The sequence below is a fragment of the Ptychodera flava genome, chromosome 4, assembly GCF_041260155.1.
Source record: "Ptychodera flava strain L36383 chromosome 4, AS_Pfla_20210202, whole genome shotgun sequence".
Lineage (NCBI taxonomy): Eukaryota > Metazoa > Hemichordata > Enteropneusta > Ptychoderidae > Ptychodera > Ptychodera flava.
In genome coordinates, this window is record NC_091931.1 from 17,353,993 (window position 1) to 17,366,275 (window position 12,283).

Below are 12,283 nucleotides of genomic sequence, written 5' to 3' on the forward strand. Positions count from 1 at the left end.
AAAATCTTGATAGAACCAAATACGTGATCGCGTAATACAGCGTGAAATGAAAGTGTATGAAAAGAAACGTTTTATACGTATCTTACATGTATGACTAAAACAGCGGCAATAGCAATAGTTTGCTCTGTTCAGACTGTGGTGTGCGTGCACCGTGATAGTGTCTGCGTCAGATCTAATCAGTGATGACGTCTGAAAGTAAATAAGGGAAAGTGGCTACACATACGAACTACTCCGATTGTGTTTAGTTTTTATGTGCTTTGTTTGTCGCCGATTGTTTTGGCGTGTGTTGTTTTCTGTGCCGTTTTGTCTGTTGTTTATTTGTCATTGTATACAGTGTTTTGGCAGTTCATGTTGGGAGTCTGCTATTTTTAGTTCCGTTGCGGGACGAAGCCGAATCGGTTATGTCTGACACAAAATGCTCCTTGACGCTTTCGTTTCGGAACCCTGAGACGGTGTCTTCGTCACTCGCTTGAGTTTATTGAAGTCTATTTTACAAACAAACGTTTTTTCAAAGAAAACACCTTATTCAATAGTTACACTAATGAACACAGTGTGTCGTTTGATCATAGAAACCAACTAGCAGAGTATGGTCCACACGATCACGATTGTACAACTGAAATGACTCTGCCATATCGATAATGTTAACTAATTCGCTATTTGGATGTGGATTTTTTCTGTTCCATTCAAAAACGTGACATACAGACAAACGCGTATTATTACACTCGTTTTGCTGAACGTAGACATGTCTTTCCTATACCCAGCGTTTTGGATAGTCCCTGATGTGATTGTGTAGCTTGTTGTACGATTACCGAAAGTTAAAATGTTCGGAGAGGAATACAAGGCTCAAAAGCTCGAAAAGATGCCTACTATACAACACAGTAACCGAACTCGCACTTGGACGTTTTCAAAATGAAACCGTACAGTCTACTGCGTGCTGTACTCTGTACTTTAATTCCGCTTCAATTGTTCATTCCACCCATGCATCTACACGTCTTTGAAAGACTTAGATTATATGTCTTTAATTCCGGAAACCTCGTTCTCGTCCGCTTACTTTTAGTAACTCTATTATAACAAAATTCATGTTGTTAAAGGTACACTGTCACCTGTTCCAATTTTGCCACAGTTACCATGGAAAGAGAAATATTTACAAATCACAGATTTCAAGCAGGTGGCCGCTTTTTAAAAACAGCGCCCTCACATGGGCATATTGAATACTAAGGAACGCCCCTTTGACCATATATGGGCATATTTAGATTACAGGTGACAGTATACCTTTAATTGCGAAAGTGAAAGTCAACAACAAGACACACCAGACCGAAGGGACATTTATCTCCCTAATAAATCTAAATTATAATTTATAGTAAGGCCAATGAAAAACAATTGTGTAGTTCCGGTAACCCGGCCTACCCTAGTATAAAAAACCCGACCCCTAACTTTTTATGGGTCCGTCAACACGGAAGTAACACAAATTGTACTTTTCGTGATAATTTTGAGAAAATTGCTTTGAAAAAAAGTAAAACCTCGCGAGAGTTGGAGCGATATGACATCATCGTTCAACCAGGAAATTCGAGTAGAGCCGGCAGCCGGCGAAATTGACTGGTAACTCTCACGATTTCGCCGGCGACTTTTTGGAAAATTGATACTCTTTCATTCAAAATATTTTTATCTTCTGAAATGGTTCGGACATGAATCACAAACTGTGAAATCAAATTATTCAGCGGTTTCAATGTGAAACAAAGTTTAGTGGAAGATCGACTACAACACACCTTGTAGCATGTCTGTCGAGCCTGAATAAAAAGTAATGAATGGCAACGGACGATTCTATTGGCTCCTTTAACTGCTGTTTCCTACGTGACCTTTTAATCCGCCAATAAAAACGTGCGTACTACTCCTGCCCACCCTTAAAAGCTCCATTCAAAATATCCGATAAAAAGGTAAGAAGCGGTCACAAGCTCAAGCTTCGCTCTACGAACTCGGGTTTTTGCAGCGTACCAAGGAACAGCAGAAAGGTTAGATTTAAACTGTTTTCGAAGACAATGGTCTGATTTCTTTTCACGAAAAACTTCTGATTTATCAAAGTTCGAAGTTTAGTAGGCCGACGCGCGTTGCACTGCCTGTAGGAGTCAATGTGTACCTTACGCACCCCAGCTGATCATGGTCAAGGCAGGCGAATGTGATGTGCATGGTATATGCAATGCCAGACCATGGCGTATTTTAAGGAATGAAAGATAATTAATACGAATTACCTTGCCAATCTAAAAAATTTCAATTTGATTGTTAATTGGATAGTGAAGTTGGTAGTGTTGCTCTGTGCTATAATTTGCACGGTGACAACACTCCAGTGCGCCACTTCACAACAACAATTTATCACAAGTCACCTCTGTAGTTAATGTCTTTAATATGGAATTTTCGATTTTCGAGCAATGAGTTTTCATAGGTAAAATGTAATTTTCGAAGACTTTCGAAGACTTTCCAGAACTAATAAAAGTGTATTAATTGAGCTGTAAAAAGTTATTTTTTAGCTCATTTCCAATCAAGGAGGACCCCCTTTCGCGACCTTCCGGACCCCCACCCCGACGACCGCTACGCCGTCTTGGCAACTGCCGCGCAGCTGCATGCCACCTACTTAATTCTGTTTGGGCCCCCTACTTCAAACTTAGTGAAACCTCTGTCAAGGAAAGCCTAGCCTTCACCAGCCTGTTCTCGGCAGCGACATGGCGAGCTATTCTGCACGCGGTACCAAATACAATGTGTTTTCAATATCATTTCCATATTGGGAAAATTGAATAGAATCAGTTGCGTGACTATTTGCAACTTACTTGCATGTGTTATTGATTTTTTTTTGTAATAAAAAAAATGGCGAAATTTGTTTTCCCTACCTACCCTATATTTGAAAAGCATGTTATCGGAACCACACAATTTTCTTCTTTAGGCGTAATCCATAAAATAAGCATTGTATGGCAACAAAATATATATTGCAAAATGAAATGGTTACTTAGGCGTTGAAATTGTTCAATGTTAAAGGATTTGGAGCACAGGTTTCTCGGAATGAACTCAAGGAATTCCACCGTGGGTTCTGATCCAGTCGAAATAATTTTTCACGACCGTATAGACTCCAGGATACCCCTCCGCGGCACAATCGATGCCCCAGCTGACAACACCAACCAGATACCATCGACCCGGGTCCTCTTGTGACGAACCGTGCATGCAGACCAGGGGACCACCGGAATCACCCTACGAGTTAGAAAAAAAGGTGCATTAATGTTTATGAAAAGGCAGGTGGAGTAATCGGCTGAATGATCCGTCGCTCGAGGGCGCTGTCTGCGCTCCCGCCCCCCTTAGGCCAAAAAAAATAGATAGTTTGTTTCTCATTCCCGCGCGCGTCAATGTAGACCCGCCGCGCCAACCTTTTTTTGGCATCTCTGGAGGGAACGAAAAAAAAATGAAAAAAAAAACCAAAACTATTGAACGCAAAAATACGCGACGATAGTGCGCCACACACGGCTGCGTATGTAAACTTAACTAGGCATGCGCAGTGTACAGTATACACATATTGACTGGCTATGAGGGCAACAGCATACGTCTGTACCCCGAGGGACTGTGAGTCACCCCCAAAAACAGACTGTTTCCCGAGGCCGTAGGCCGAGGGAAACAGTCTGTTTTTGGGGGTGACTCACAGGCCCGAGGGGTTAAAGACGTATGCTGTTGCCCTCATGGCCAGTCAATATGTGTTTTGTAACACATCTCATCCGTAGCCATGCATAAGAACATACTATACACAAAACTTGTCTCATGTAGGCCTATGATGTAATATGTTGGAGTGGTTCAGTAAGAAAACGTTTTTCCTAACAGGATCGCAATACTTCTGCAAAACGTTCAATGCACCTTTGATTATAGTTTTCGTCCGTTTCGAGTCCTTGTTGGAAACCAAAGCATTCAATTCTTCTTCAGAAAGTAGGATAAACCAAAAAAATTCTCGACTATCGTTTCGATTGGCCGCAGACGACATCTTTGTTTACATTCCGGTCCGCGCACGCGTCAATGTCGTTTTTGACGTCAGCGGGCATCATTTTTCGGAACTGATGCCTGGCAGGCAACAGTTCAAACGAATGATGCCTGATGACGTCGTTTACGTGGATCAGCACAAAAAGAACGCATCCCACGTGACTATCAATTGGCGGATGAGGTGTGTTACAATTCTGAATGATGCATGGCGTATTGTGATCTGTCATGTTTATCTCCATACAAGTGACGACCGGGGCGAAAGTACGGAGACCCTTTGGTCTCGTGGATGTAAATGCCCAGTGTTCTTTGACAAAAGTGTATCAAGACCTCACAAGAGGAGTGTTGTCCAATGGCGATCGATTTATCCTACCGAATGATTATGAACAGTGCTGTGTCGAGGTGCTTGTGTCGAAATTTGCTGTGCATTTATCTCTGCATGCATTCCTATGTTCTCATGTTGTAAGCGCGTTGTTGTTGATGGTTGGATAAAAAAAAAAGTAGCAGCAAAAAAAAACAAACACCGCGTCACCGCATCATTTTTGCAAGATGCCTAGGATGAGAAACAAACTATTTTTTTTTGGCCTTACAGGGGAGCGTAGAGAGCGCCCTTTCAGTCTGATGGAGTAAACAAGATGGAGTAAACAAGCCTCACTAATCAGGCATCAACAATTCGAATTCCCTCGTATTTAAAATTTTCTCTTTTAAGGTTACATTATCAAGCAGGGACAATCGTTTAGAAAGGAGACATGTAAGAACAACTAACTTTACTACTTCAAAACACAGCACTCTATAACGTGATGGAGGGATTAATATCCTTTACTAGAAACAATTAATGTATGACAGTTACTCTCTTCGCGATATCTTACGCGACGGTGCCAAAATTTCTAATTATAGCATGCGTGGGACTAGATACTTTAATGACAATTTATGTCATCCAACTTAAGGGACGACCATGGGTGAAACCAGTGTTATATTAGCTAACTCTATGAATATGTCCCCTCCTCGGAGCAAAAGTCGAGCTCAGTTATAAATTCTGTTTGCAATCATTGCACAAATACCCCAACTTGAAACCTGTAGTTTAGTTCTCGCTCACTTTTCAGTGACAACGCCGGTATACATGCCAAGATTTCGGCAAATATTGAGGAACGGATTTGGGAATCCCAGTATCACGTCGCTGAAGTGGCGGTTTATTAAAGTGAGGCACAGCTGCGGGGCGATCACAAGAAAACCTTACAACAAATTGAATTATTTTAAAACTAGGTCAAACTGCTTGATTGCGACCCTGCCATTGTCAGACGCAAAATCATTGCACTTTAGGGGCTCAAATAGGCTTATTGGAATGATATAATAATATCTGTAAGTATTTCAGGTTCAAATTTCAGAGGATCACACGCACACCCAGGCCTGTAGAGTCGTGCCATCGAAGTAAATGATCTACAAGGAAGCGATGTCTGCAAATCACATACAACGGACAAGGGGTCGCAAAAACGTTTGTATAAAGCCACTCTTGCCGATGTTTGAAATCATTCATTTGGTTCGCCTCATATCTACGGCAAATGAGTTATCAACATATCTTCGGCAAATCAATTCTTAACAACTCAAAACTAGGATGCCATTCACGCATATTTGAGGATACCAAGTGAAGGATAGACACTGTGACGTCATTTACAGTAACAACCGAACTCAACCTCGTTTTAGTTCGACGCAGTATGCAAGCGGATTTAAATGTATGGTGATACATTTACGCTAGAAAACTTGTTGCCACGATCAAGAATATCACCCAGAATCTACGAATGTACATTAAATAGCAAAATATCTCCTTGGTAATATAATAAGGGGATGAAAGGAATTCTTAGCTTTTTTACATTGAAGAGTACATATATGATGAACCTGTCTGCAGTCTCAAAAAGGTGCCTTCTTTCTGAAGTGGTGGTCGCCTGCAAATTATCAAATCTTACGGTAGCCCAAAACTACGTGTTCTTCGTATGTAGTAATTTCTCCCCGACTTAGAATTTCTCTCCGACTTACGTGTCCGCATTCAAAGTTAGCGTCGCATTCAATTGTTTCTCTCTCGGAGAGAAACAATTGACTGTGACGCAGACTTTGAATGCGGACACATATGTCAGAGAGAAACAATTGAATGCGACGCGGACATTGAACGCAGACACATACCTCGGAAACAATTGACTGCGAACACATATGTCGGAGAGAAAAAATTGACTGTGACGCAGACATTAAATGCGAACACATATGTCGGAGAGAAACAATTGAATGCGACGCTAACATTGAATGCTGACACGTAAGTCGGAGAGAAATTCTAAGTCGGGGAGAAATTACTACATACGAAGAACACGTAGTATTGGGCCACCGTAAAACCTCGTCGTGAACATACAAATATTCGAGCTACTGCAACTTATTGTTATCAACATCAGAAAAGATAAATTTGAATTTTTCTACAGCCTGAATACGATTCAGTAGCTCAATGTCCATCAAATGCCCGCTTTGAAATCAAACTGCCGTCGGTGTTGGCGTGACCACAAGGTCGAGGGCGAAAAATCACTTTTCAAGTTATCGTGTTGATGGATATTTGACGAGCCGCACCTGACAGGCGTCGATACCGCCGCTAAAGTAACCGGCACACATCATATTGTCAGACAGCCCACCGCTGTAGGAATGGTTGCAGAGGTCGAATGGTAGTAGAGGAACCAGAGCTTCTTGTAGGACATCGGCGTAGGTAGCCACATTACCTGTAAAGTTGTTAGACAATCGATGAGTACGTACAAGTCTGCAGAGAAACGGCGGAGAACTGATAGTCTCGGTTACCCAGACTGCCGGACTGCACTACGGGGCTCTCATCCGGCTGCTCCAACACACGGCCAGATGAGAGCTCCGCAATGCAGTCTGGGTAACCGAGATGAGCGAACTGTTCGATCACTTTCTCCTGTTTTTATTCGATACATACGTTAATATTAGTTTCATAATAAGCTCAGTTGACTAAGAATTGAATAGAAGTCTTTCAATTTGCTCTTCCTGGCTAATATGTATTATAATGCATGAACTTTCAAAGGGGCCGCAATGCACGTGCTCAGATTCATTCCAAAATCGATGTTTGGTAGAACGAATGGTAAAACGAGATTGGATTCATGGAGATAATTGTAACAATTTAAAGAAATTGCGCTCTTAAAACGCATGTAAACGTTACCACCATGAAAACGACTACAGGCACAAGTAAATGGCAAAAAGGTTGTAAGTCTACTCATCCGCTTCGATTAAGGGGCCTTGAACTGCATATCTTTAAAGAAAATATTGTCAATGTCATGATAACTTGCAATTCTCCTAGAATTCTTTGAGTTCTACCTCTGAAACGAAATATCCGTGACGATAACAGCATCGTTCACTTGTGATGAAATGAGCATTGTAATTAAAGAGTTATCATTTCATTACAAACTTCCCGACAATTTAAAAACAAAAACACGTCATGAATAAAAAAAGGAACATGTGAATGGAAAACAATCGATGCCATGTTTCAACAAATGACTTTATGTTTTTTCTATGAAGATTCAAATGCGTAAAAAACAACGTATTCACTTCTTGTATAAATTTGTACCTAAGCGGCCATATTGGATCGATGCAGGCGTCTATATACGTGACACGTACTCATCTTGTTTAAACCCGTGCATCCAATTTCGGTTTACTATAAATAGCACTTGACGTAATTTTAATTCGAAAGTAAAGTCGTGAAACGAATGCAAAATATTGCAGTTTATAAGCCTTTAGTCCCACAAGGGGGTGTTATAATTGTACTATACATCTGATACAAAATAACTCTTTTAAACACCAAATCAGATTGACATTTTCCAATTAACGGAGAGGCGAGGTTGACGATGTCAACAGTGACAAACACAGCAGCCAAGTATCAATTGCATACATAAGCAGCCTACAGCCACTGTCATCGAAGCTTGCTGTTAACGTGAGTTTGGCATCATTCAAAAGTGTCTTTAAGGTCTAACAAAGGTATTTGACATCTAAACACCGTTAAATGCGATGGTTGAAAAACTTTCCCTTCGACGATGTACTTTTCAAACTACTTTTTTACGGGAGATCTTTCAGTATTAAATCGAAAACGTCTTACCAGACAAAGAACCCCAACCTGTGACGAAACAGTACGAGCTTTCGTTGAAGTGTGCTGTTCCATTGGTGTCCAGGCACGCTTCATTGATATAATCGTTGACGGGCGCTTGGCCGTCGATTTCCAGTAACGCAATATCATTATCCAGTTCTATTCCCACGTTGTAGTTCTCGTGCATGGTCAATGTCACGATATTGAACTCTACGGGTTCCTCTGTTGAGTCCACTTCGTAGCGATCATATAGGTATTTTCCGAGTATCACTTTCCAGTTCTGTTTATTGGAAAATCTACGAACAAGAGTTTAAGATTTACCCATCAACACTTCTCAAACTGTTTAGTGTAAACAGTTTAAAGGCTCGGAAGGATATCTCATTGGTAATTGGAGATTTTATAACCTCATGTCCTCTCTCTGCTCACTTATTGGCTGCCTGTACATCCTTGGACATTCTTTTTAAAAACTTAGTCATTGGCTGGCTCATGCCCCCGTCTGTCTCCAGTCTACAGGTGTCCCCTGCCGTGGCAGGAAAGTTCAATGATCGCAATTTAAAGATAGCATGCACCTCGAGACAGGAATACCGTTATACTTTTGCACAAACCCTTACAAAATCAAGAACAAAAGCACATTTCAGTACTACAGATCTGAAACAAATTACCGATATTTTGATTTCAAAGTGACCGCTATCCCCTTGTTAACTCTTTTGGGAAAAATTAGTTTTCCAGTTTCGCAAAACGAAGACGGTGGGAAGTTTACTCACCCAATGAGCTTCAAAATGAGCCCCCAAGAATCACAAAAATGTTGTAAAAATTTGAGAGTCCGGATAGCTGTGCTTGAGGTGCACACTCTACCTTAAGTCTCAAATGCCAAAAGAAGTCAGTGTTTAGCACTTACTCGGTGCCTTCAAAGCAGTGTGCAGCTGATATAACATGCCTCGGCCCGATGAGTGTCCCTCCGCAATAGACGCTATTTCCTGGGATGTAGAACAACATGGCCTGCCATGGCCACTCCCCTGGCAGCGCGTTCTCACCCCCTACGATACGAGGCATCGGTTGGATCTTGCGTGTACCACAACCACTTCCTGCAAACCGAAATTAAGGATCGTCATGTTTCAACATTAGTTTACAGAAGTTCACGTAAATGCGATAAAGGTTGTCTTACTTTGCTGTCGAAAGAGATCTTCCTAAACGTGAAATTATGCCAAAAATATTTTGAACAAAATAAGATTCGGTGGGGAAAGGAAAAGCTGTTCCGAATGCCCTTTCTAAAAGATTTTCATATCTTCCCCTCCTTCTTAGTAGGAACCCTTTTTATCCTTGTTCCCATCTTAAACTTAAAACTATCTGCTAGCTCCACGGCACTGTCCTATTCCCATCACAAGGCGCCAAACCACCATTTCTCTGCCAGTTAATGCTGCCTTCTCTCAGGGCGAACCCCTGAAACAACCGAATTTCAGAAATCTGTCCTTTCCAAGTTGCTCTTTTTAATGAGGGTATTAGATTCCCTGTCCGCTGATGATGCGAAAACAAAGCTCGGTAGCCAATTCAAGAAATCGTTTACGAAGATCTTTTTTGCTATAACATTTGTTGATGCCCCTGAAACGAAAGATTTTATTCATCACGAATACCTACTGGATTCTGAAGATAGAGGTAGCCACAGTGAGTAGTTCATTCGAGGCATCCTGAGATCACTGTCGTGATGTTACATACGCCGAACAAATTGAAAGTAAGAAGTTCTCAAGATCTTACCCGCAATACCCTTGGTGATATTGCACCGTATGTCAACCGTATTTTTTGAACGTTCAAGACTGTGTTACAAGTGCAGACTATTTAATATTTTATCCACTGAGTTATTGAAATGGTCAGAGATAATCAGCAGTATCCAATTAGTACAAGTTTTGAATCTAAAAACACCAGTCTTGTTGTCCCTGTGAGCAATGTCAGAGGTGTGGTTGCAACAAAGACAGAAAAGTGGTTTTCCGTGCACGTTTATACTGTAGTATTGTGACTTTTCCTGTACATCGAAGAATAGCAATTTTGCTGTGTCTTTAACATTTGAACCCCTAAGGGGCGGGCCTTTATTTTGAAATATTTTTTTCAATAATTTATTGCACTCCATTGTCATTATTATTATAAATTGCCCAGTATGGGTGTATGTGAACAATGCACTCGTACTTCTAAATTTTCTTCAATGTCGCAAGGGTATATCGATACCAACAGACGGTTCTCTCAATTTTCAGACCTTGACATTTCGCCTACGCCAACGCCAAGGAAAAATTCGTCGCTCGCACTGGTGGCAGGGATAGAAAGCGGAGCGACGTGGAACTTAACTTCGTTCCTGGATACCAGGGCCATCAACCCGGATGGAGCGACAAGGTCTTAAGAGCAAGACTAATTGGACGGTCGAGCTAAGTTGCTACGCAAGACTTATCAGGCGTGTGTTTTACCCTAAAAGGCAAGGCAATTCCCCCGAAGTTTTGATGTGATTTTCTGGTAACATTTGCACAGCGTCTAGCCCGACACGGGGTCACCGACCCACAGAGGTGACTATGACAATCAGATATCGTGTACACATTACTTTCTCAGTTGGCCCTCGGCTGATGTCACACACTGGTGTATTTCGTATTTAGCGATCTCTAAGACTGTTCTCGAGATTTTTCTCTTAGTTTTAAAAGGAATGCTTGAAAATCCTTTGTGGCAAGGAGGTACAATGTACGCATAAATGATGTACTTGAGAGATGCCCAGTGCCATAAACCAAGCACACGGGCTGTCAACTATACACAGGGACAGATGAATACGTCAAGATAAGAAATTGTGCAATAGCTGTATGTAACATCGAACTCATGAATGCACTGATATAAAACTGAGTAGCATATCTAAGATGCCTGAAATGGAGCCTCTTACCGGCTTCAGGATAACATCTTGGGAAATGACAAAGTCTATACTCCGTAGCGTCTCCGGTGCACCCTTCACCGTTACTGTTCAGGCAATGACGAGAGCGTGACTGCTCGCCTGTGCCACAGTTGACGTTGCACTGTCCCCACTCGCTCCATTCTGACCAACTGTCGCCTATTGGATGGGGAAAAAACCAACAACTTTACGTGAAGCACGTACATGGGCCGTAACTCGAAATAATGCATCGTCAAGTAAAAGCTAGAGACATATGATCTCTGAAAAAATCCGCAAATTTTGAAAGCATTGATAAGAAGAATGTGATCACGCCATCAACTTTTCTAAGAGCCAGAGAGAGAGAGAGAGAGAGAGAGAGAGAGAGAGAGAGAGAGAGAGAGAGAGAGAGAGAGAGAGAGAGAGAGAGAGAGATTCTGTTCAAACCTTTTTGGGCCGATATGAGTGTCGACTCACCCTGACAGTTTCTTTCATCGGCGCCGTCGAGGCAGTCGTCGTAACCGTCACATTCAAATGATCCTGGGTAACACGTTCCGTCTGAACATGTATATTGGTCGACTCTGCATGCTGTAACATCAGAAGAGTGCGTAGATGGCAAACACACATGTAAAACACAATTACGTGATCAAAGACCTAAGTAATCACATTTCCGTGCGTCTGCCTCTGATCACCATAAATAAATAAATAAAGACAGCATTGCTGCCAATGGTTCTTCAGGTGTCTTTTGCACACGACTTTCAGTTTCAGAATATGTTACTATAACGTATTTAGAGTAAACTGCTGACACTGTAAAGCAGTATCTTCTTTTGATTAAGGTTCAAAAGGTCTCTGGTATCATTGAAGACTTGTTCAGCACTGATAGATTTCAAAATCTGGTCATTTGACGAAGAACGTATAGACAAATGAATGTACTCACTCGGGGTATCACACGCCTCTTCGTCTTCCCCTCCTGTACAGTCATGAAAGTTATCACACAACCAGGCCGAGGAAATACACCATCCATCATTACATTGAAACTCACAGGGGACTAAAGTGACTGAAAGCGACGAATGCAAAGCTTACTGAGTGCACGGAGGGAGCTGGTGGACAATTGTGATTCGTGTCTTTGATAACTTCTTTTCTATATTTGTCAGCTGACAAAGAGTCATGGAATTCAGGATTTGTAATCTTTCAACAAGTGACACAGTTCAGCATAATGTCATGAAGGCAGTGCGCGCCTCGAAACTGGAAGTTGTAAATTTCTTTCA

General features: G+C 41.6%; 2 protein-coding genes across 7 annotated transcripts in view; both read right to left on the bottom strand.

Moving 5' to 3' along the window:
- Nucleotides 1-993: 993 nt before the first annotated feature.
- LOC139131043 (low-density lipoprotein receptor-related protein 8-like) overlaps nt 994-12,283 on the bottom strand; it is a 31,694-nt gene continuing 20,404 nt past the window's right edge. For 5 of the 6 annotated variants that reach the window (XM_070696972.1, XM_070696969.1, XM_070696971.1 and 2 more), the window contains 7 exons: nt 11,953-12,072; nt 11,493-11,603; nt 11,034-11,198; nt 9,024-9,210; nt 8,138-8,421; nt 6,607-6,752; nt 994-3,234 (listed from right to left, as the gene is read on the bottom strand). In XM_070696972.1, the coding sequence (XP_070553073.1) occupies nt 12,064-12,072 (9 nt within the window). In that variant the 3' untranslated portion in view covers nt 994-3,234; nt 6,607-6,752; nt 8,138-8,421; ... (2 more) ...; nt 11,493-11,603; nt 11,953-12,063. The remainder of the gene's footprint in view (nt 3,235-6,606; nt 6,753-8,137; nt 8,422-9,023; nt 9,211-11,033; nt 11,199-11,492; nt 11,604-11,952; nt 12,073-12,283) is intronic. The other variant, XM_070696973.1, reaches the window with a different exon arrangement.
- On the bottom strand, nt 3,055-12,039 carry LOC139132107 (transmembrane protease serine 6-like). Its single transcript, XM_070698499.1, has 7 exons — nt 12,015-12,039; nt 11,493-11,603; nt 11,034-11,198; nt 9,024-9,210; nt 8,138-8,421; nt 6,607-6,752; nt 3,055-3,234 (listed from the first exon to the last, which is right to left on the bottom strand). The coding sequence occupies exons 1-7, from the start codon at nt 12,037-12,039 to the stop codon at nt 3,055-3,057; spliced, it is 1,098 nt and encodes a 365-aa protein (XP_070554600.1).